The 26,175-nt window shown below is 44.5% G+C and overlaps 1 protein-coding gene across 1 annotated transcript in view; it reads right to left on the reverse strand.

Moving 5' to 3' along the window:
• Nucleotides 1-24,333, reverse strand: part of LOC119183352 (cell adhesion molecule Dscam1-like) — a 184,746-nt gene extending 160,413 nt beyond the window's left edge. The window contains exon 1 of the mRNA XM_075877327.1: nt 23,664-24,333. Within this exon, the coding sequence (XP_075733442.1) occupies nt 23,664-23,859 (196 nt within the window). The 5' untranslated portion in view covers nt 23,860-24,333. The remainder of the gene's footprint in view (nt 1-23,663) is intronic.
• Between the last annotated feature and the right edge of the window lie 1,842 nt (nt 24,334-26,175).

Below are 26,175 nucleotides of genomic sequence, written 5' to 3' on the forward strand. Positions count from 1 at the left end.
GCACATAGCACTTTTATATGCATTCATAGACTTCACATTAAAAACACATGTTCCGCTGCATTCCGGAAACTAGCTTATCTGTGACGCAAACTTGAAAAAAAATTTTTTTAAATATTAGGTTACTCGCTTACGTAACCTACATTCGCCCGAAACTAGAATATGCCTGCGTTGGATGGGATCCGTATAGTAAACTCAATATAAACAAACTCGAGAAAATACAAAGAGAAGCGGTCAGTCTTATTTTTAATAAATACAAACGTTCAGACTCGACATCATAGCTAATGTTGGCTAATGGAATTCCTTCTCTTCAACTGAGAAGAGAGAATTGCCGCCTTGAATTTTTACATAAACTAATTAACCACAAGTTCAACCTCAACCCTTCACTTCACGCAAGTCCTCTTTCCACAAGGGAAGCACGACACCATCGCCTTGACGCACCAGCACCCATCTATGCCGGAACAGACACCTACAATTTGCCTTCTTTCCACGGACCATTTCAGAATGGAATCCTCTGTCGGCACCTTCGAACCTGTGACGATCTGCTTGACATGTACGTTTCTGTATATTTTTTATGAACATTGATTTATAGTTTTGTTACATTCTTTTGAATATGCATATATATGTATGTATGTGTATAAATTTTTTGTTTTTTGTTTTGTATTTGTATATATTTAGCTGAGTGTATGATTATGTATGTACGTCTTGCAAGGACCACAATGTGGTCTGCAGTATGTACTAGATTAAAGAAAAGGCAGCAATAATGTCTTGCGTGAAATGGCGGGGAGTATGTGTGACGCGTAAGCTCACAGGTTATTTATACTAGATAAGTTCTAGTGCTCGAGTTCCTGCCATTAGACGCAAGATGTCAGACAACAGGGACAGTCAAGATGCTTGAGGTTCAGCGTTTTGCCGAAGTTAAATGCGATTAATGTTAGCTTCTTTGGAGATTTTGCTCATTCTAATATTCTTCAAAAAGAATGCGTGAAAATATATACAGAGAGCAATAGGACCGTCTTTGTGTTTATGGCACCTGCAAAGCACAGCCTTAAAACATTATCTGAGATTCCGGCAAGATCGCAAAATATGTGATGCCACGTACCATGGGAATGAATGATATGCGAGGCCTCCGAAGAGAAGGTGACTGGTGTAACGTTTTACGCAGAGAAACCTTACAGAATAACGCCACAGATCCGTACAGCTGTACGCAGATATGATGAACAGTCATATGTGTTTTAACTCGCCAATTGTTTACAGTTACGGAACAATGCCTACAGCCCCATGGGTATTACCGTCACCAGAAGCGGTAAGCTGATAGGTAGCGATTGCGCTTGTGAGGCTTGTTTACTTGTGGATAGTGCTGTAGATCAGAGGGTTTTTTTCTTCTTGGGGAGAGGGGGACGTTATCGTCCTTGATCTATTGTGAAGGCCGGGCAGGCAGAGATGGTCGACCATCATTTTGTGCCTATATGCCGGGACTAAGCTAATTTTGGGGTGGGGAAGATGGGGGCGGGGGCTTGGGCCCGGTGTGCCCCTCCTGGCTACACCACCGACGTATACCAAGAGCCAATAGCAAGTAAGTACAATTGACGCCTGTATCGTATCAGTACGTGTGTAACGTTCATAGAATTAGATAGCCAGCACACCTTACACAATTGACGTTTTGCCAACATTATGCCTGCACAGGGTCTCTTTCCCATGCCACTTTCAATACCTTAGGTGGCCCTGTGGTAGTGTATACTTTATTGCCACCCAGAATGCTTGCCTTCAAATAAATCATCTCGCTCTCGCTCTCTCTCTTTTTTTCAGCATGATTCGTTCTAAAACCATGGTACTTATTCTTCGCATTCGTCAGGTCGCATTCGTCAGCCTGTCTGTTCTGGCCGTTAAAGGAAGATATAAACTCTCAACCTCATGTAGCGCCTACCCCTATACCCGCATACCGTGGTTCATGGTTTCACAGGTGTGTGCCACTTGTGTCTCTCGGGGAAAGGGTATGACGACGTACACGATGATATTCTTACGTTATTCGTGTCATGGCCAGCCAGACATATTTGTGAAACCCTGTTACCCTCCCGTACTAATTTTCGTCTTCCCCAAGTCAAGAAGCCTATCACGTGAGCACCTACACGTAGGCTTCAGGATAGATAGATAGATAGATAGATAGATAGATAGATAGATAGATAGATAGATAGATAGATAGATAGATAGATAGATAGATAGATAGATAGATAGATAGATAGATAGACGAATGAATGAACGGATAGAATATTAGAAGGAAACCGTCAACGTGACATTAGTTCACTTACAAATGTTTTCTATTTATTGAGTAAGGATAACACAGACATTGCCGCAGTTAAGTACACAACCAGTCGCATGCAATAGAAGGTTGTGATTTGAGCGGAAGTCGAAGATATAGTACAGCCTATGTTTTTGCTTACACATGAAGCCGTTCTGAGCATTTTTATATTTCAATGACAGTCAGAGCTTTTCGCCTTAATTTGACTCCGTACTCCCTCATTTTCACATCCATATCTCGCCTTCAGTATCCTGCACTTGCTGATGAGTCTCTAAAAAAACTATACATCAGCTAAATGTCTAATTATTAACCCGCCTGACTGGAAAGGTACGCTATTATTTTCTGAAAAAAATTCTAAGACGCAGTCTGTTCCATTTTTTGATTCATATTGACTGTAAATGACGTCAGAAAAAAAGGCAAGTAAAACGACTGAGACAAATAAATGGTGCACCAAGAGGAGAAAACACATTTTTAATCTCCCAATAAGTGCAAGCTCATTAATTAAATCAAAAACAAGTTACGCGAAATATTTAAGACCATGCAGCAAGCATCTTTTTGCAAGACTGGTAGACAACACAAATCACTTTCTGGTAATAACAGAGGGCTTACTGCCAACAATATTTTCTCTGCCTTTTATTTATGTAGCTCCCATAATAAGTCTGGTCGATCAGCCTAAGCATAAGGAACGCTACGATTTGTTCGCGCAAAGACTGTTTTCGAGACGAAAATTCAGCCTCGTGCTTCGAAAAATTTCAACAGCTCTTTAAAGCATGCATTATATTAAGCCTAGAATGGTCCTATCCTGTTTTCCTGTCTGTAAAATAAATGTTTCTTTTTTTTCAAGCATTTGACGCGCTACAGAAGGCGAACTGAGAACTACTGACAGAGTTTGCATAGGTTCCGCTGTTAAGGTCCCGATAAATATATGAAGAAATTTAAACCACCCAATTGGGGACTTCCATTGTAGTTTATATCATCTGCAGGGAGCGGCCAATAACGTTTTTGAAAGGGTAAATGAGGTAATATAAATTTTAAAGCGGTGGGCGTTATCGTATTTTCTTTCTTTCTAGCCTGCGGTAAGTGCACAGCGCGGTGGGGTAATCTGTCGCACTACATGCTCATTCTTTGGTTTTTTAGGATTAAATGCATGCTTTGCCAGCAAAGCTTCGACACGATTGCCAATTACCTGTGTAAGAGAGTCATGTGAGCATGTTTTTTTCTCTTTACAGCCATAAGAAGCTACTTCTTGAGTGCCTATATAAGTACTACATATATGAATAACTAAATCTTTATTGAGCCTGTGTAAATGTGACCTTTGTCTGAGCAGTGTTGTCAGAATTTTTGGCAAAATTTGCCAGGATGCTCAAATTTTCGACTCGAAGGTAGCGACCCGAACATGTGTCTCTTCGAATACACCAACTGTGTGAATCACGCGAAAACAGCTTGAAGTCACGGGAGCGTGTAACTGTGATATGATTGAGCATCTATGTGAATTCTTCCTGTGTGTGACAATGATGGCTGAGAGTGGAGCTCAATGTATTCGGATGTTGTAATCATATGTGGTTATTTCAGCTTCCGGTTTGGTTAACCTCGTTGCCTTTCTTTCGCCTTTCTCTCTCTTGGTTTCTGACTGTACGCCCCTCGTGGCCTCTGCATCTTGGCGTACTTTTATTTTCATATTGTCACGGCTAAAGGCCGGGCAAGAAGACAGATGACGACGAAGTGATGAGCGTGGACAGCACCCACGATTCCTCTGAGAAAGAAGAAGTCGAAGTAGCTGCTCTTTTGTTCTGTTAATACAGACCTCGTTTTTCTGGTCGCACCGTCGTCCTGTACTCCGTTATTTGCACCTAGCGACATTGGTGGAGGTGCTGAACTTCTCCAACTGATGCTTGGGACACCTCCGCGCCCTAGCACATCGAGTCCACCACCGCAATCTGTTCCTGCAGTGGATACTCCTGTCCACCGCTACACTCGCCGACAGCGAGGCCTTAATCCCGAGGTGATCCCGCTCGAACTTCTCCAGCAACACACCGTACCGGGAGAAATGGCTACCGGAGGGCCTTCACACCTTACTGTTGATCAGCCTCTAATTCCTGAGACCTTCCACGGTGAAGTTTATGAAGACGTCGAGGACTGGTTAACCCAGTATTAGCGAGTCGCCTAAGCCAACCGTTGGCCAACTGAACAAAAGCTATCGCGCGTCTACTTTGCTTTGGCAGACAGCGCTCGTACATGGTACGAGAACCGCGAGTCAACGCTGTCTTCGTGGGAAGAATTTCGGCAGCAAATTCTCGGGACATTCACAAACACCGACCGCTGTGATTCTGCTTTGCAGCTCATCAAGGCACGCATACAGAAACCAAACGAGAGCGTCGCCATGTTTGCGGAAGACATGGCCCGCCTATTTCAGCGGGCCGACCCCGGAATGCCTGAAGGTAAAAAACTCCGACATCTGATGAGGGGCGTCAAGGAAGAGCTGTTTGCCGGTCTCCTACGCAACCCACCAACAAGCGTAGCCGAATTTGTCAAAGAGGCTACAACAATCGAGCGAGCACTGCAGCAACGGCGCCGATACCATGACCAACCAATCAAAACATCTCCCAATCTCTCTGCTTTGAGTGCCGGTAGTGAGTGTTCTCTGCGCGAACTCATTCGTGAGGTCGTTCGGGAGGAGATCCGAAACCTCCTTGTGACTCCGCAAGAAAATATTATGGCTTGCGTTGCAGAAGTTGTGCGGCAAGAACTCCGCCAGGCCTTTTCGTTGCCCGAATCGCCCTCAGACCAGTGGTCTGTGAGCTACGCATCAGCTGTCCGTCGACACACACCAGTGTCCTACAACTCGTCACCACTGGCTTATCGTGACGTGAGCCAAGGGCCTTACAACGAGCCGTGGGCCCCAGCTCCCAATCCGCCGCAGCCGTATCCACAGTCCAACGTGCCTATGCAAACGGCGCCAATGTACACTCCGCCGACATCTGCATCTTGGTCGCCAGGTATGCCCACCAGTCGACCATTCATCCGTAAGACGGACTTGTGGCGCACCGTCGACCGTCGACCACTTTGCTTTCATTGCGGAGAAGCCGGCCATATTTTCCGCCATTGCCCGTACCGTGACCGTAGACATCATAACTTTCTACAAAGCTCCCCTCGTGCCTATTTCGATAACCGCCGTGACAGCAGTGCAGGCCCGCGAGCACAGCAACCCGAAGTGCCGTATCGTCGACCCCGCTCTCCTTCACCTGCACCGAACTCGCCGCCGCAGCGCAGGTACTCCGAGGTGGTCCGGGGCAGATCTCCAAGCCCTCGTCGGGGAAACTAACAGCTGCGACCTTTGGGGGGAAGGTTGCCGCCCGTCGAGATGCTAACACATCCCCAACATCTTCTCTACGACGTGATATGACGAATGGTACCACGGATCGTACGACGCACGATACCAAGGACGATACGACGTCACCGACATCAACGGAAATCGTAAGCGCCAATCTAGACATTTGTATAGACGGACGCCCAATAACAGCACTGGTAGATACTGGTGCGGACTTCTCTATTATCAGCCGTAAACTCGTCGACTGCCTAAAGAAAGTAAGAACAATATGGACGGGACCAAACATTAGAACCGCAGGGGGTCAATTGGTGACGCCGACAGGCAAATGTACAGCTCGAATTAATATCGGCAGTTCAGATTTCGTCGCTACTTTCGTAATTTTACCGGAGTGCTGCAAAGACCTAATCTTGGGCATGGACTTCTTGCGTGAATACGGTGCCATTATCAACATTCCTGAGAGATCGGTTACGTTTTGGACGGCCCCAGATCAAGTTTCGGATGTGCCCTGTACAGACCAGCGACGTCAGCCTTTGCGTGTCTTCGAAGACGACGTGACCATCCCACCGCGGTCGAGTTCACTCGTGGCTGTGACATGTGACACGTCAAGCGATTCTGAAAACATCGCCGAGCAAATTCCAACACTGCTATTCAGCCATGGTTTATCTATCGCAAGAGGCGTCGTAAGCATAAAATGCGGACACACGCACGTCCTTATTGCGAACGTCAGCTCTGAACGCCGACATCTAACGAGGGGCATGGCAGTCACATACGTGGAAGAGCTCGCCGAGATGACAGACTGCCTAACTCTTGAAAAAGATAATTCAACTGATCTCACCCCTGCACCTCTATCTGTTGATATTGGCCCAAGTTTGCTGCCGGCGCAGAAGCAAAGTATCGTGCAGCTTATTAACAAGTTTGAAGATTGTTTCTCTTCGATTTCCAGGGTCCGTCAAACGCCGCTGACGAAACATCGAATTATAACGGACGACATGACCAGACCCATCAGGCAAAACCCCTACCGGGTAGCTCCGCGAGAACGTGAAGCTATCGAAAAGCAGGTGCGACAGATGCTTGAAGACGACGTTATTCAAATTTTCCAGCGCTAACTGACAAAAAGGCCGTCAGACGGTTTTTAGGACTGTGTGCTTACTACCGACGCTTCATTGAGAACTTCTCGCGCATTGCCTCGCCGTTGACTCGCCTTACCAGAGAAGACGTCGCATTCGTATGGAATGAAGAGCAGCAAAAATCATTCGACGAGCTGCGGCAACGCCTTCAGAAGCCACCAGTCCTCGCACACTTTGATGATGACGCACCGACAACAGTGCACATCGACGCTAGCAATGTCGGCTTAGGAGCTGTACTCGTGCAGTGGCAGGATGGCGCCGAACGAGTAATTGCTTACGCGAGCAGAACTCTTTCACGTGCGGAAGAAAATTATTCCACTACGGAAAAAGAGTGCCTTGCGGTGGTGTGGGCGGTTATAAAATTCCGCCCATACCTGTATGGTCGTCCTTTTAATGTTGTCAGGGACCATCACTCCCTCTGCTGGCTGACGAATTTAAGAGACCCTTTAGGACGGTTGGCGCGCTGGAGCCTGAAGCTTCAAGAATTTGACATGACGGTGGTCTACAGATCAGGGAAGCGACATTCAGACGCTGATTGCCTTTCTCGTGCGCCATACGAACCTGCGACGGCAGAAGATGACGATACAGCCTTTGTCGGAGTTGTAAACACGGCAACTGTCGCACAGCTGCAACGAGACGACCCCGAACTAGAACCCATAATACGTTTTTTAGAGGGTCGCACTTCAGCTGTACCTAGACTGTTTGCGAGAGGGCTTTCGTCATTTTGCTTGCGCAACGACGTCCTGTATAAGATGAACTTCACGCCACACGGAAACGACTACTTACTCGTCATCCCAACATCTCTAAGGAGCGAAGTATTACAGGCATGCCACGATGAACCAACATCCGGCCACCTGGGTTACACGCGTACGTTGTGCAGAGTGAGGCAGAAATACTACTGGCCACGACTGACGACAATCGTTCAACACTATGTTCGGACGTGCCTTGATTGCCAGCGCAGAAAAGTTCCACCCGTCAAACCAGCAGGCCTCCTCCATCCTATTGACGTGCCTGTTACTCCATTCGCTCAAGTCGGAATGGATCTTTTGGGCCCATTTCCAACCTCATCAGCAGGTTGCAGATGGATTATAGTAGCCACCGACTACCTCACTCGTTACGCCGAAACCAAGGCTTTGGAGAGGGGCAAGGCAAGTGAAGCAGCACGATTTTTTGTAGAGAATGTGGTGCTGAGGCATGGTGCTCCATCAGTGGTAATAACTGACAGGGGAACTGCATTCGCAGCCGAACTATTACAGATAGTTTTAAGACTTAGTGGCACATCCCACCGGCGAACAACGGCGTATCATCCGCAAGCGAATGGTCTTACGGAACGTCTCAACAAGACACTAGCGGATATGCTCTGCATGTACGTCGATGTGGAGCATAAAAACTGGGATCAGATCTTGCCGTATGTCCCATTCGCCTATAACACGGCTTGTCAAGAAACAACAAGAACAACGCCATTTCGCCTTCTTCATGGTCGTGAAGTCACCACTATGCTGGATTCTATGCTGCCGCACGAGTGCGAAGACGCTGAAACGGATGCTAATTATATCACTCAGCTGGCCGAAGAAGCCCGACAACTTGTACGCCTACGTATTAGTCGCCAGCAGGACTACGATTCAAGACGGTACAACCTTCGTCACCGACCAGTCTCCTACGAGCCAGGAGAGAAAGTTTGGATATGGACACCTATTCGGCGCCGTGGCCTCTCAGAAAAACTGTTAAGACGGTACTTCGGTCCCTCTAAAGTTCTGCGACGTCTCAGTGACATTAATTATGAGGTTGTTCCTGATACTGCGCACTCTTCAAGGCGTCGAAGGTATGCTCCAGAAGTTGTGCACGTGGTACGCATGAAGCCTTATTTCGCCGAATGAACTCATGCGTTTCCAACGAGTACAAACCGCTTTGATTATAAAGCATCGGGACGATGCTTTCTTGAATGGGAGGCTAATGTCACGGCTAAAGGCCGGGCAAGAAGACAGAGGACGACGAAGTGATGAGCGTGGACAGCACCCACGATTCCTCTGAGAAAGAAGAAGTCGAAGTAGCTGCTCTTTTGTTCTGTTAATACAGACATCGTTTTTCTGGTCGCACCGTCGTCCTGTGCTCCGTTATTTTCACCTAGCGACAATATTTTCAACGGCCATGTCCGCGAGGAGCATCATCTCTTGCTGAGCTTAGAGTAAGATCTTCAAAGTAAGTGCATCGTCCAATCCTCAGATTGTACACGTTTAAGTGATATGAAAGGGTGTTCCGTTCGTTTTATATCTGTAACTACTATGAGCCCAAATACGTGCAAGACAATGTCTGAAAACCACTTGGTTTTGGCGATGATTACTTACGGTGTTTGACGGAGAACGACTTCGGCATCACTTTGATTTGTACCATGCCTAATAGGTTTACTGACATCTCTCACGCAAAATACAGAGAATGACATTACTAAAAATACATCTTTTAGGTCAATGTAAATAAAAATTAGGAAAGAAAGAGAAAAAGAAAAAGAAGAAATAAAAAATAAAAAATATATAAAAAAAGAAAGAAACAAAGAAAGCAAGAAAGAAACAAAGAAAGGAAGAAGGAAAGAAAGAAAATGAAGCAAAGTTTAAAAGAAAATGAAGCAAAGTTTAAGGATATTGTACAGAGTTTCCTTACCAACATTAGAAAGGGGAAAATGCAGGCAGTAAAAAAGACACGAAAAATACAAACTGCTCACTATAGCAACTAGCCCAATTCTTTTATCTGAATTATCTTTCTGAGATGTTTGATATTGATTGATTGATATGTGGGGTTTAACCTCCCAAAATCACCATATGATTATGAAAGATGCCATAGGGGAGGGCTCCGGAAATTTCGACCACCTGGGGTTCTTTAACGTGCGCCCAAATCTGAGCACACGGGCCAGAACATTTTCCTTCAGAAATGTTTTTAAAAAATTAAAATAAATTTACTCGGCTGCTATTTTTTTTTTGTGAGAATAGAGCGCTGTGCGAGTTGGTAATCGTTTGTGACGATCTACTGCGCGATAACTCCTGGCTAGCGGAAGGAATACGAAGGTGGTCCTGTCTGTAGCAACTGTCGGTGGTGTTTTGAGCACAGCCTTTACACCCGTCATCTATTTGAACCTTTTGACATTGAAACGAACCAATGGGCTCTTTGCCAGAAATTCATCCGCAATTTGAACAGGCAAGCGAGATATTTACCACACATGTTCGCTCTGTCGGTCTATTCGTGCAACTCAAAGTCGTAAACTGCACTTTTTTTTTCAGATGTGCATGCTGAGAGTACCGGCGAACAATATACTGTATAGTGTACAACTTCACAGGGTAAGAGCACGTCCAAAGAAGTCAATTTTTCTGTAACAAAATATATTTTCCTATTTTCCGGATTTGCCACGTAATCACTGCTGAGACTATATACCTCATTCTGCACCTATTCCGAAGGCGCCTTTTATGCGTGAATCGAAAGTGTTATGAAACACAGCCAAAGCAAGCGACTTCCACGTACGCAGTGCGCATAAATTTTAACGAAACGCTTCTGGTAGCGCGTCCAGGAAAAGCAGGAGCAGGAACATTTCAGACCAAATGCATACAGCAATAAAATAATAATGAAACGTGGGGAAGGGGGAGGAGATGCCTGGTTATTTAGAATGCACGGCTAGAGCAGTGCAAACTAAATCCACTGCCGTCCCTATGCTCTTGATTTGCAGCATGGTACACACTTCTGTGAACAATACGGGGAGTGCACGTAATAGCGTCGCGTTCATTATTGCCATCGCACAACAAGCTCGTACTCCGCGAGCTCTTTCTTGCACTTGCAACACGACGGGATGCTCTCACTGTTTGTAAAATTGAAAGCTTGCAGTGGCAAGGCATCTGTTGTTGTATAACGGCACCACGTTCAGCACGCAGGAATGCTCATTAAAGCGTTTGCTTTCCCTGCATGCATTTAAGTCTTGAGTTTTATTTGTAAAATTCCTCGGTGAGAGTGAACTACGGCATTCCACTCATATTGCCGCGTGCTTGCGAACGTGTAGTTTATACGCAGATACCCATGTAGCGAAATCAACGGTTTTTCTTTCTGTAGAATAAATTTTCTCGCTTCCGGAGTGACACCTAAATTGTTCGTCGAAATTGATTGTGCTTGAATCAAGGATTCCAGCGAGACAAAATAAAAGGTGGCTCGGAGTGTGTTCAAAACATTGCCACCTCCCCGTTGCCTCTGCCGTGGAACTAGCGAATGAACGTGAAGGAATGACGGCGCGGCGAGATGAAGTTTGTAATTCATTTAGGGCGTGCTTCTTCCCATCATAAAAGAAAATATCGACGCACGAATCATTCTCTGTGCTTTAATTTGCTCGCTCTGTTAGTTCAGTAATTTTTATTTCATATCAGTTTCTTCTACAAAAAAATTAATAAAAAAATAATAGTGGGTCCAGCGCCTTGGTACAAATGCGACTTTCAAAATCTCACGTTTACTCGAGTCATCAGGAACGTTTCATCTTCGAAGAATTACAAGTACTTAAAAAATTCAAGACGAGCCTATTTCCTCGCGATTCGAGGGAAGCTATAGCGCAGATTCTCCTTCGTTGATTGTACCACCTTTCCTTGGAGACGACACCTGCCCTTATCGCGTTCGCTTCGCACATCTGTGCGTATGTAAGTGCAAATTTTATAGCGAGAATAAGGCCGGATTACATACACTCATAAGTTTCACACCTGCCCTTGTGGTCAATTTCGCACACCGAGACACTCGCTTGGACATCAAGGGGATGGCTATATGACCACGAACAAAACCACTGTCCGTCTCTTTCATTTTTTTTTTCAGGCTTTACTCTCAACTTTCAAAAAACGAGATACGTGACCACGAAAAAAAGATATGGGATATGGAGGCGTGCTAGAGCGGACCTAGTAGGGTATCGACCGCACTGGCTAGTGCAGGGGAATAGGGGAAAACGTGAAACGCAGACAAAAAAGAAAAGACGAGTGAAAGTAAAGAAGCAAATGACAGTTTGGTACACCGGTGTGGTGTCGGCGTAGAAAGATGGCGAGGGCGTTGCATTAAGTATGCATGCAGCCTCCCTGTGTCTCTGCTTGGACACACATCTGAGGTTTTGGGATGGCGTCCAAGCCTCTATCGCTTGGTTCGCGATATCTCACTCTTGGGGACGAAGATGAAACCTTCTTACTGGCTTTTCGCTCACCTGGCGTCTCCTCGCAGCGATGGAAGCAACATCATAAGATATACAGGGACATAAGATATACAGAGACAAAAATCTGAAGATGTCATCATCTTCAGATTTTGATATCAATTCAAAAATATTAAAGAACACTGTTTATGTGCCTAACACTATCCTGTTTCACATTTTTTCAGCAGTCGCTCACTACAGGAATGTGTCCTTCTGACTGGAAGATAGCGAAGGTAGTGCCAGTCCATAAAAGTGGTACTAAAAGTTCACCTGGAAATTATCGCCCCATTTCTTTGACGTGCATATGTTGCAAGATGCTTTAGCATATCATAGCTTCTAACATTTATGCGCATCTAGAATCTAACAATTCCGTTTTCTCTAACCAGAACGGTTTCCGAAAGGGTCATTCTTGCGAGACTCAACTCTTTAAGTTCACCACCGACCTACATTCTAACATGAACAGTAATCTACAGACAGATTGTTTATTTCTTCATTTCGCAAAGGCATTAAAACTGTCATCACTAAAGCTTGATTCACTCGCGCTAACATGGCTCAGAAACTTTATAACTAACCGCCAACAATGTACCATCGCCAACAATCACTCTTCATCACTTTGTTACGTTTCCTCTGGTGTACCACAGGGCAGTGTTCCTGGTCCCTTACTTTTCCTCATCTACATTAATTACCTGCCTGACAACTTATCCTCATGTATGCGTATATTTGCCGATGACAGCATTATCTATCGTCCCATTCGCAACAATAGCGATTAACTAACTCTTCAAAAAGAGCTCAAGCATATTAATGAGTGGTGCAAAACATGGCAGATGACATTTAATGTTTCCAAATGCAAACTAATCACCTTTAGTCGCAAATGTGACAACTTTAATAGCCAATACATAATTGATAGTAGCATTGTAGAACGCACTGATCATTACAAATACCTAGGCATAAACTTAACTTTTACACTTTCGTGGTCCACACATATCACTTCTATCTGTGCCAACACATCAAGATCATTAGGTTTTCTGCTCCGAAATCTATACAGTGCTCCCTCCGATGTACGCAATCTGGCTTATCTTGCTCTAATCCGTCCTCAACTGGAGTTTGCATGCTCAATTTGGTCACCATATTAACAATACCTCATAGATAAGTTAGAAAGTATACAGAACAGAGCTAGTAGATTTATAGCGCGCAATCACTGCTACCCGTCCAGCGTAATACAGATTAAACATAGCCTTGCACTCGAACCACTGAAAATATGTCGCAACATCTCACTCTTATCACTATTTCACGAACTCATCCACACCAGCATGATGCCATCTGTTCACCTTAATCTAGCACATCAAACTTCGAGCAGACTACATAACATCTTTAGCTTATCACGCATGTACGGCAATACTAACGCTTTCAATCAGTCGGCTCTTCCACGAGATATTCGTTTGTGGAATGATTTGCCAGATGATCTTGCGTCAGAACAAGGCCACACAAAGTTCTATCATACTCTTAAAAAATACTTATGCACCAAAAACTGCTCTATCGCATCTTCGTAATCATCTGTGCCTATAGGACTGTTGCCGATGTTTTTGCACTATTGCTAGGTTGTAGTTACTGTCATAATATTTTTTGTATTTCACCTTCACATACCGTGACTCACTTTTCTAGTATGTATTTTTCTTACATGTTCATAAGTTGAACTGCATTTCCTATTATATTCAATATTTGCCTATGTATGTGTAGATATATATGTATATAAATTTTTCTAAAATATTATCTGTACCGCCCCCTTTACACAGTGCCCCTCGAGGGCTCTGTATGGTACTGTAAAAAACATAACAAATGCTTGGTGCCGCCGCGGATGTTTAAAAACAAATAGAAGAAGCAGACTTTTTGGTTAATGAGGGTTTTTATTTCTGCGAGTTTCTGCGACGAAGCCAAGTAGACAAGGGAACACATATTGGGCGTGTCTTGTGTTTGCGGGTGTTTTATTACCATAAAACATGCTATAAGGGCCAGTTGGCTTTACATCTCGGTATAATTAGGCTTTTCACGTTCCAGCGCGGACTGGATGCGTTTTATTATTCCCGTAAGAAAACTAACAGGCATCCACTTGAGACTTCTCGATGGCCAAAGTCATACCTTTTTTCTGTCAGCCGAACTAAGTAAGATGCAGCGCCGCCAACCATCGAAAGCTCTCTGCATCCAACGCGTTTTTGCGTCACCTCCAAGGTCGGAGCTACCTCACGCTGTTTTTCTATGCCTCCGTGATCTCTCCATGTTTGACCAAGCTACGATGTGATGTGTGACGTCATCGTGGTAAGTTATGTCACGTGACAATGTTGTGACGTTATGTGGTGACGTCATCTTGTGATGATTTTTTTGCGTCCTTCGTCTTTAACGCTACGGAATACCAACGGCCGTCGACGCCAGCAGCCAGCTTTCGCGTTGTATGAGGCTTAGATCTAAGGATTCTGTCCTCATAATTACGCAATTTTATATGAGGACGCAGGCACGTGCCAACAAATTGTCAATGTCTCATACGCTAGTCTTTTTTTTTTTAAAGCAATGCCTGTCATGAAAGTGAGTTATTTGTCTGCGCCTTTCCGGTAAGCTGTTCGTTCATTTTGCCTCCCGTATTTACGATGCCACCTATGTGCATAAATATGTAGGAAGGAACTTCCTGAAATAAACTGTTCTTAGTCTGCGAATGGTGTCTGTGGTTCATTCTAGTACGTTGAATGTGCGATTCCCCCCCCCCCCCCACACACACACACACTCCTAAGAAAGAGAAAACATGTTTTCTTGAGACCTGGTCTTTCGTGCTGTTTAACTTTGCATAAGAAGAATATCTAGGCACCATCGTTCCTTAATATATAAATAAATTCAGCAAATTTGCTAAGTTTACTAACGTCGCGTCTACGGTTTGTTCTGAGAAAAAGGGGTATGAGCTGTTTCTACCGGTAGAAACAGGAACGAACAGCGGCAGGTTGAGGCTTCGGCCTGCTGACGATTATCTTTGTAGCGGCTGTGCAAGAACCACGGTCGGATAGAGAGACGCAGCAGGCGTGCGTCAGAAACTGTACCTGCGTTATTTACAATGCCTACGCAGTGCCGAAAAAAACAACGAAGTTTTATACTCACTGTGACATGTAAAACTTTCGTTGTTTCAGTTTTTCAGGGTTATTGAATAGACTATACGCTAACTTCTCTCTATGTGTCAGTTCACGCGATGACACTCCAGAAAATTATGAATAATATTTTGATTTCAGTATGTAGTCTTGCCGTTTCATGCTCTTTGCTACTGCAATGGACTCCGACACCTAACAATAGTCGTGCACGGGTCAGACGTCTTGTGCGTGCTTAGACTAATAAGTACAACTGCGTAACGTGACGTACAGTTATGTTGTGCTTTTTATGTAATGTTTTATTGTGCTTCTCCGGCAGTTTCTTACTGTCGAGTGCGCTTTAGTATCAACATTGCAGTGCATGAATTAACATGCACATGAGCGCAGATATCTGTTCATCCTTCAGTCGCGTTAACTTTGACACAACGTTAAAGAAAATATCTTTTATTCGGGTGCACATTCAAGATAATTAGTCCCGCCTTGAATCGCAGCATTTTTTCCTGGGCCTGAATCCAAACGCGTATAATTTTTCACGTATACTTATCTTTCTTTCGTATTATAATACTAGACATAGCATAAAGTGCTATGGAGACTCGCATTTTCAATGCCAATGCGTTGTTGTCATGTGACGGTGAAAACAAAAAGACACTTAGTGGAGGAAATTGGTAGACGTGCATGCGTCAGCCGTCAGTTTCATCGGTAAAACCAGCCCATCAAAAACCGTACCTACAAACGCACAAAGCGAAACACTTCAACGATAGCCACTTATCTTTCTTTGTTTTTATTTTATTCGAATCTAAAAGAAGAACTGACGCCTTTGTGCTTCGCCACGGTGGTCTAGTGGCTAAGGTACTCGGCTGCTGACCCGCAGGTCGCGGGATCAAATCCCGGCTTTGGCGGCTGCATTTCCGATGGAGGCGGAAATGTTGTAGGCCCGTGTACTCAGATTTGGGTGCACGTTAAAGAACCCCAGGTGGTCAAAATTTCCGGAGCCCTCCACTACAGCGTCTCTCATAATCATATGGTGGTTTTGGGACGTTAAACCACACAAATCAATCAATCAATCAATCAACGCCTTTGTATGGGTGCCGCTCATGTACTCCTCTTCACGCTGTTCTTGAAAACACACACAAAAACAGAAGAAGAAAGAAAAAATGTATTCAGAACCACTGAATAAGTCTGATATTTAAAATGCCGTAGAAAAGGCCCCCAGACGGTATTTCATTTTTTTATTTTGTTTTATTTACGCAACGGCGACCAGCGAAAACATTTTTTGGTGAAAGTCCACAACGAGGGTTCACTGCTCGTAGAAGTCTCATGAAAAGGGCGCGTGAAGCGAATTTCAATTTTTTGGGGTTTTCAAGCGCACCGAGCTCGTGCGTGTAAAGACGGGCCTTGAGCTACCCTCGGTGAAATCGGGTCAGTAAACTTTCAGTTTACTTGTCTTTTTTTTCCTTCTCTTGCTATCGCCTCATCCACGCTTTTCATTCACCGACGGAGATTTCAATAAACCTCGACAAGTGGTGCTGGCCATTTTGCAACCGCTCGCTGTAAATCGATGTCTGCACCACCGCAGTCATTTCCGCACATAGGGGCGTTCATTACTTGCTTTTTCTTATTTATTGTGACGCGGTGGAACATTGTAACGAGGCAATAAAGGACAGATCATCCACCGACATCTAGACGAGATTGTCGGCACCGGTGGGCGCTCTCCATAAATTGCCCTCATTGCTTTCCTCTTCCACATCCTCTACGCGCTCTTCGCGCGGCGAAGTAAGGACTTTTTGAGAAGGAATGATAAGAGCTGGGAATCGTACATAAAACTCTAACACTACCCGATTTCATTTCTGATTCTCGCGTGGCGCAACCAACCACTGATTTTTGTTACACGACGCTAAAACTTATAGCTGAGTGTCGAAACTAAGCTGACGCTTAACAATACACCACTTCGAAAAAAAAAAGAATTAGTGGAAAAACAGCGTTCAGAAAAGGCGTTATACGGCATTTTAGGCTCTATAGAGGTAGGTGAATTGTGTCTGCTTTGACGTCACTGACTTACGTCAGCGTCGAATAACGTCGCATCTTCCAATGTGCGAAGCGATCAACAGATTCTGCTGTTATTAAAAAGCCATGCCGAAGGTCGAGTACATGCATTTTTTTTTTACCTTCGTTCGCACAATACCTAATATTCGGTGGTGGTGCTAACAGAAGCCAGCCCGGTCGCACACGGCATTTTTTCCGGTTTACTGGTGTTATTGATTATAATCGATCGGTGTTGTTTAAAGTATTGTTGACTGCATCCGTAATTACTAAATGTGTAGCCTATGTTCTTGCTAATTGAATATCTTATCGACAATGCCTGACTGGTCCATGTCTGTGTGGCAAGCACGCACTCTATATATGGTTGTGGGCACCAACCTTTACCTTGAAAAGGATACTAATGGATACAATTATTTGGTTTAGATTGATAAACAATGTATATTTACTCTACATGAGAACTATAATGTCACGAGTTTCACTTTTGTAAGTTCATTATTAGCTGAGAAAATGAAAGTGAAAGTTTAATATTCGAATTTCTCACCGATATCTTCATGAGTGAGGTAAAGAATTACGAAATGTATTTGACCTATTCTTGCGACGTAGGCTCACTGAAATTTTCCTAAACGCCATAAGTCATGTCTATGGCATCCACATATGGCAATACATGTCATTTTTACCGATTGGGAACGACGTATCGGATCCAGTAGACGCATTCAAAATCTTTGACGTCACGATGTTTGATGAAGAAATCTCAAGGTGGCGTCTCCAGCCGCATTTTCTTTTTGCTCCTTTCCTCGCTTACCCAGCGTCATCTCAGGCTAAGAGTGGTGTTTTTCGGAGTGAAAGCCCCTTATTACTACGCGAAAAAATATTTTGCTGCTTTTTATTGTCTTTTTAACTGTTCGATCAGCCACTATTGCACTTCAAAAACTACGAGAACAAAAACGCGGTAGGCAGTGTTGCATTCTCGCACCCACAGAATGAATTCAGGCCCATTGGCTCAATGCTATGCATTGTACAACTTACAGACTGTCACTTTGGAAGATTCACTACGAACGTTCATGAAGAGATGAAATTTTCGCTTCCTCATAGCGGTGTCCTTGTGTGTGAACGTATTACATCAACGTATAGATAAAATATACTAGTTTCCAATTTAGTTCCTTAAATGAGACCCCTCTCTTTGTAGTAACTTTCGCCAATAAGAAAAGTAATGTCACCCGTACTTGAATGCTTGAAATATAGCCACCAATGTTAAAAAAGGGAGAAGGAGACACACACAACATTCAAAAACGCACATGCGCTTTTCCGTATCTTACATCTCTTCTTTGCCTCTCCCTAAACATTCGAACAAACAATTCATCTTTAGCTCTGCACCAATTAGCCGGACAGCAAACGATATGAAGCAAAGATTCACCGTCATGATAATGTATCAATGTGACCAGGTCAAGGCGTTACGAAACACAACGCTGCAGTTCTATCCAGCCCGACACAAGGCAGTGTATCAAGGTGGCTTTGAACCTACTTGAGATGCTTGGTGACAAAGCGTGCCTGTGTCATTTATTTCCCTTTCGGTGCCGTTCTTCTCTTCATATCTCTCATTTTCTTCACACAGTACTATTTTTCTAACGCTTTGTTGTTTAGAGTTGACAGGCATTGCAACCCTCCATGTGGCATGTACTTTCCGGCTGTTGTCCTTGTTCGGCGTTTGTGGGCTCTTGACCGTCATCATGTCCCTGTTTGCACACACAGTCTTTCAACATGAATGCGTACCAGCCACCTGACCACTCTGCTATTGTAGGCTGCTTACTTGCGCCCCTGTCCATCATCTAGCCTCACTGCCAGAAAACCGACCTCGTGCCTCGTTTTGCTAGGATATTGTACACGCATACCCACGGGATATACAACTCTATCCAGAATTGCAGCTCCCCCATGGTCTATGACTCATCCACGGGTTCAACTTGCGGATCCAGGCATACGGTGAAAAGCTCGGCTTTCGTCTCCAGCGCTGAAGCAACTTTCTCTTCTCTTGTTGCATGAGAAGTACCGTGAGCATAATTATCTATATATACTAACGCTTCAACTAAAGTGGATAGGTCTGCAGGATCGGAGATCTTTCTTGCAACAGCGACAACGACGAAGATTCGGTTATTCTATCAGACGACATCGACAGCTGCAGAACTAGCTGCTCTACGTAGCGCAGCTAAAGTCATTAAACACCAAAAAGCCAAGAAATGGGGTGTGTTCACGGACTCCAAAGCGGCACTACAGTGTTTGGTGTTCGCCTTACACCGGAGACCTCGTGAACAACTAATACTGGTAATTTGAGAGCTGCTTCATCATCTCTTCGATGAAGGACATAAAATTATGTTTCAGTGGCTTCCAAGTCACTGTGGCATATTTGGCAACGAACATGCCGATGCAGCTGCTTGATCAGAACTCGAAGATGTTAAAGAAGAATCCATTCCATTTTCAAGGACTGATGCTGCAATGAAAATAAAAAAATGCTAATGCAGAAGTAAAATCTCTGTGGAACACTGAGAGCTTACGGTACATGCAACTGCATAGGCTGGACCCGTCTCGTCGATTTTGGCCTCCGTCCGGACTCTCTCGACTAGAGACAACGGTGCTTTGCCGGCTGCGGCTTGGTGTCGATATCACCAAAGATTTTGCCTTTCTAATCGGCGTGGAAGACAGTGTTGCTACAATTGCGGCAGCGATGAAACGATAGAGCACGTTCTCTGTCACTGCCCTTGTTACAGCGTGTAAAGCTAACTGCTGCGTTTGCTCACCTGGACGAGAGACCCTAGTCAGAACAGTCAGTGCTTGAAAGCAGACATGATCTGTCTTCGCACAGAAAATCAGTGGAGGCCTTATTGAACATTCCGTGTGGTAGTGGCCTATTGATCAGGCTATAGCACCCATGCTCTATTTTTTTAGGGGCGAAGCTCCTTATAGCGGCACCCGTTCGTTCCTTGTAGTCGTAGTAGTAGTCGTAGTGTGTAACCAGTCTTACCTTTCGAGCTCCATGGTGGTGCCAGTGAGAGATTTCTTCTGTGCGTTTTTGAACAATAAAAAATTCGCAGCGTGCGCGTTAACTAAAAGCCGAATTCTCCTGTCTCTCATTCCCGCTTAGCAGCCACTGACATGTACAATGAGCACTATCTTACAAGAAAGGTTTGCTACGTTATACTCGCTGGGCATAACCTCCTTGGTTTTAGAAAGGTTTAGCGAGCGTTGGGCCGCAGTGCCATGAATACAGTGAACTAGTATATACCATGAACTCGAGGTGGTTAAAGGTGGGAAGTAGACACGAAGCGCAAGCCGTAAGAAAGTGTGCGTGTGCCAACTCTCGTTTAGTCCTTGGAATGTCCGCTGGATGGCGGACATTCCAAGGAATAAATGATGAAAAGATGCGAGATGGTGGTACTTGGAGTATTGACTAAATAGACGAACGGACACACAGATGCATTGACGGACTCGTGGATGGCTGCACGAACGGTTGGACGCATGGACGAACGCAGGGGTCGATGCATGGACGAACGCAGGGACGGACGCACGGATGGACATGTGGACGCACGAACAGTCGTACGCACGGACGGGCGAATGGGCGCATGAGCGGTCACACAGACGGACGCATGGACGGACAGAAGCAAGAACGAATGAACGGGCGGATGCTTAGCCCCACTCTTTTTCATTCACTCCGTGGATATGCTGCCATTTTTATTTTCTGTGTCGCACGTGTATTTCGCTCTTCGATTTATTTCTCATCTTTTTTCCCTATTCCAATTTCTCTTAGTGCAGGGTAGCAATCCGGATGCTCCAACAGTTGGCCAACCCCCCTGCCTTTCCCTCATTTTATTCTCTGTCTCTCTATCTCTCTCTATCTCTCTCTCTCTCTAGGCTGCTGTTTTTTTTCTCTGTCTGGTTACGCACTCGTAAAAATAATTTTATTTTTGATGAAGAAATGATACCATGATGAATAAAAATAAGAATTGCTATGGAAACTAGAAATTCTTCATAACATTATCAGTGGCGTTCCGTTCCCTTGAAGGTTACACACACACATATATATATATATATATATATATATATATATATATATATATATATATATATATATATATATATATATATATATATATATATATATACGCGTGTGCATATGTAAAGCGTCTCCAAGTGTCACCTCTTTAGGCATGAAAGTTGTAAAGTCGCTCAAAGATTCTGTGAACATTTTTTGCGAGCATTGGAAACTTTTCTTGTAGTCTACAATAGCGAAAAATAGCTGTGACAAATTTTGGTTTTATTTGCGCAACATATTGAAATTCATGTGAAAATCGAGGGTGAATAAATTTGGTTAAAAAGCAAACACGGTAATTTTGTTTATAAAGGGGCACTCACGGCTCATCTGAGTCTTTATATATATTAAGAACTGTTGGGGTACAACGTCCTAAAACCACCATATTATTATGAAAGACGTGATAGTGAAGGGCTCCGGAAATCTCGTTCACGTGGGTTTCTTCAACGTGCGCCGAAATCTAACTACATCAACTCAGTGATTCCCGCCTTCATCAAAAATGTGGCCGGGACTCAATCCTGTGACCTGTGGGTCAGCTTTTGAGCACCATAACCTTTAGACTACCGTGGCGTTCTTTTTTTTCCAATTTACAAGAAATAATTACTTTACTTTTCCCAATAGAATTATATTCTCGCTTTACTAGCAATAAAGTTGTTACCAAACAACTGAGTCACAAACATTCGAACAGTGCTGAAATGTTGAATGCTATTGCTTTTACCGTTGATTCTATACGATATACCTTGGCTGCAACATATTGATGCAACAGTTGAGAAGACCGCTTAAGGGGACCTGTATTTCTGGCTTTTGCACAAAATAAGTAAATAAAAAATGACGGTTGTGTCTTACTGCTCTTGGCGTGTTAGAGCGCAAGGGATATCAGGAATTATCTGCCACCTGACGTAACACGCCGAGCTTTGCGCATGTGACGGTGCGCGATGACTAAAATAAAACAAAGCTTTTAACAAAGGAATTGAAAGATGAAATGCATACAGCCACTGTTCTTTTTTTTTCTTCGCCACTCTGTTGCACGTATACGCACTTCTTGCGCAATCTATACAAACATGATAACTGTTTAGAAATCACTCAGTGCGAAGGAATCATTTCTACAGAGAATGATGTCTATGTATATATTCACTCGTATTGTACAATTTTCTATCGTGTCATAACTCACCGCTCTCACATCATAGCATTGTACACGTTTACCTCTCCAAGTAATAGCCTATTTTCAGGTTCGTTTTACAGTGTTCGCGCCACAAAGATCCAACTATAGTTACGCATTGCACCTTTGAGTTTGTAATTATGGGCGTATATCGAGCACAAAGACAACTTTATCGACTTAGATAACTAATTTTGAGCTTTTGTGCGCAATCGTCGGGCACATTGTGACCTCTAAATAGAAGTTCAACGTGAAGTAATGCGTGTGTGCATCGTGCTCAAACAAACGCTTCCAGCTTGAAACGCATGCTTTGACACCGAATAGAACATAAAGTACCGATAGAAACTTCTTAGAGAAATGCACCGCAATTACTAAGTCCTTGAAAAACACTTTAACAAACTCAAGTTCACATATAGTTCTCTTTGTTTGCTCTCTTTAGTGGCCAGCGATTGACGAGATTCTTTTACCGCTTAATCTTGCGCGTTCTAGGTCAAATTATGTTCTTGGATTGTAACTTTTAACACATGGAGACGCAAGCAACCGGTACGTCCGCCACGTAGTCAATGAAGCTAAAAGTTTAGTAGACGTCAGCATTTACGAGTAGTAAGACCTGTGCATCCGAAAGATGTTTACGAACTATACACAAGGTTTTGTGAAACTCGTTAAACACCAGGAAGTTGTTATATCGCATTCCAATACACAGCTCATGTAGCAGCGCGAAAAAGTAGAGAGGTCGTCGACAGTGACAATGTAAAGAGCGCAGAGTTTCAGTTGTTTATTCCGCTGGCAATACCTGGAACGTGAGAAGCACCAGCTGGTGTGGAAGTGAAACAAAGGCAAAGGTAGAATAGTATCATTCAGCATAAAAGGCACAGAGGGATATCAACAGAGCCCCAATAACTAAATTCATGAAAACCTGAACACATCTTTGGTCAATGCAAACGATTGCATTCTTACACATCCTTCTCCCGCACCGAGAACGATTACCGCCTCGATTACTCCCTCGACACACCAGCCTTTTTGGTGATGAACAATTCCACTTATCTTTATCCCAAGCTTATCACAAGGCTTAGTAAGATGGCGTGCAGACATACAGGCACAGTTACCACCATGTATTTTAAGCTGGCCATCGTTACCCTTCGTTATATTTTTGTGCTCCTTAAACGAGTGTTAAGGCTAAATAAACAGCGGAATAACGAGTTAGAAGAGAGTGCTCTTTGCGCACTCTCTGTGTTATCCATTCTGCTTTTTCGCGTTTGATGCACGAGTTGCACGAGAAGCCCAGCAAGCAACCAAATTTTCCAATAACTGAATTCAAAGCAACTCACCCAAGTGGGGAAACCAGCTGATGCACGTCGCAAGAACAAGAAAGCCTCTCATCTTTCGGTCACCGCTGAAAATCCGTCGCCGACATCTCATTGGCCACCGGAACGTCGTCATTCGCAAGAGCACCCGAAAGAAGTTTGTCTCTTGAGTGAGCCTCTGCTCACCATCGCGAATGATGGCAGGTACGCGAGAGTCCATTGAGCGAGGTAAAACGACTGACCGTGTAGTCAAGACCGCGATTTGTTTTCGGCAACTTTTGTGTTATCACCGCACATTGTTTACATGCGACTCTTGTGAACCGATTTAGGACACCTAAGGGAAGGCAAATGATTGAAATTAACCGCCCCACGCAAGTGACGTATATCATGCACATATATACAAGATATGACACTCAATCATACCGAACAAAGTCCTGTCTTCTTCCAGCTACAAAGAGCAGCGTAGCCGTCTTCAGCAGATTGACCACGAGGAATTCCCTAATCACGAACGAATACGCTACGTCTAGCCGTCGAGGATTACTACCATGACAAACGACACAACGAACGTGGAAGAGTTTAGGAACACACTTCCCCAAACTTTTGACGCCATCAATACAACGTCACGCCATGCTGGATGAACCAGTTTTTGCTGCGTAGTGCCCGAAGCGAGCGCGAAGCTGTAACTCGTGCAACACTTCCCACTGCACGTATCTCCCACGCGTTGAGTGAACAGCAACAAGGATCTAATGTCGGCAAGTCAGCCGGGCTAGCGTCAGAGCGTGGCACCCGCGTGGCACGAATGGAGCGGAGAACGGAGCGTGAGCTACGACTGCGCGCCAGGCAACGTGCCGCTTTCGGCGCGGCGAAGCTGTCTGTGCTCCGGCGTTCCCGAGTCCGCGCTTCCCGAGGATCCCTCCCACTCCCATTTCAACTTTACCTTTGCTCTCTCCCTATTGGGAGAGGAGGGTATGGCCAGCTCTCGAGAAAGGCACTGCGCGGGAATCATCGCTAACGTTCCCGGCGCTGTAGGTGGGGCAGCCGGTCGAGCACATGGAAACTCGTTGGCAAGTTTTTTTCTGTTTAGATTTCTTTGTATAAGATCGCTTTCTTGCGAACCAGTGGCCACACTTCTCGCTTCTCCAATTTTTACCCTTCTTTTGCTTCTCTACGGTGGCGCCATCTGTGAACTATAGATTATAGAAGAGGCTTCCTTCTTCTGGAGATGACTTTCTTTTCTTGGGTGGTGACAAAGCACGCTTGACGTCATTCTAACACACTGTTTTCTCATCCTCGGTCGTTGTTTGTATTGCATGTCAAGCTGTTTTCTTTTATTGGCAGTTTTATATTTGAGCTGAGTGCAACTAGGCGGGCTGTAAATAGCCAAAGTGGAAAAAAATATTAAGCGGAAACTGCCATTAGGATCGCCCTGAAAAAAAAATTTCCTGCTTGCACAATATGTTTTGTGTCAATTTTATTACTTTGGCCACATCCCGCTTCATCACGTGCCTTCTTCGGCAACAATCTTAGCACACTGAGATTATAGGGATGCTCATCGATTAGTATCGGTTGTCACAGGCCATCAAACCCTGATAAATGTGCTCTTTATCGCAGTTCATCAATTTTTGTTTATTATTTTCATATACTGCTGCTCTAAGTACTAGATTCCTGGAAAAGTATCACGGTACACACAGTGTTTTGAAATATTTTAATGAACATGTGTACAGCAGTAAAACAACCAAGTGCGAAAGCTTTTTTAGCGGTGTACGGCCGCGGCTGGAGGCGTTGAAATCACCTGCTGTGAAAATTCGGCTGTGTCTCGTGCAGCCTAATTGTTCCTCACTGGAAATTTATGAAGGTGATATGACTTTTGTTGCTGTTCCTCTTTCACCAGTGCCGTAGCTAGGTGCTTCAGCGCTGTTAATGTACTGAGAAGGACAATTGCTGCTGTCCAACCGCTGCTTTATGTTAGGTCGTCCTTCCATAACATATTTTCTCCGCCAATGTGGTGACGGCGATCGAGTGCTGACCCCAAGGTTCAGGGATCGAATCTGCCGCGGCTGCCGCACTTCGATCGAGACTAAAAGCAGGAGCCACGCACACTTGGTAGAGGCACAGGTTGAAGCATCCTAGGTGGTCGGAGTTACCGAGTGCCTCCGCGACGGCGTCCCTCATAATTATATCGTCGCTCTCGGACGTAAAACCAAAGAATTAAAATATAAATAAGGTCTACGATGTGCGCCACATTTTCTCTATCTTAGGGGTGAAGAAGCTTATGCTCGAGCCATGTCCGCTGTCATACCTCGATGACGTCGAAGAAGAAGCGCGTTCCAGGCCACACATTTTCTCTCTGCGATAGTGACACAGCACATGCAAGGTACCCAGTTCACGCCATGACGATGATGTTGTTGTCAATCAAGATGATGACGATCGTGATCACGGACAACTACTGGCTTGCGCAATATATGGTGCAACTACATTCCTCACGATGCCTTTCGTATGACTGCAAACAGCCAACAACAACCAGGGGAACATAGAA

Source organism: Rhipicephalus microplus, chromosome 2 (assembly GCF_043290135.1).
Source record: "Rhipicephalus microplus isolate Deutch F79 chromosome 2, USDA_Rmic, whole genome shotgun sequence".
Classification (NCBI taxonomy): domain Eukaryota; kingdom Metazoa; phylum Arthropoda; class Arachnida; order Ixodida; family Ixodidae; genus Rhipicephalus; species Rhipicephalus microplus.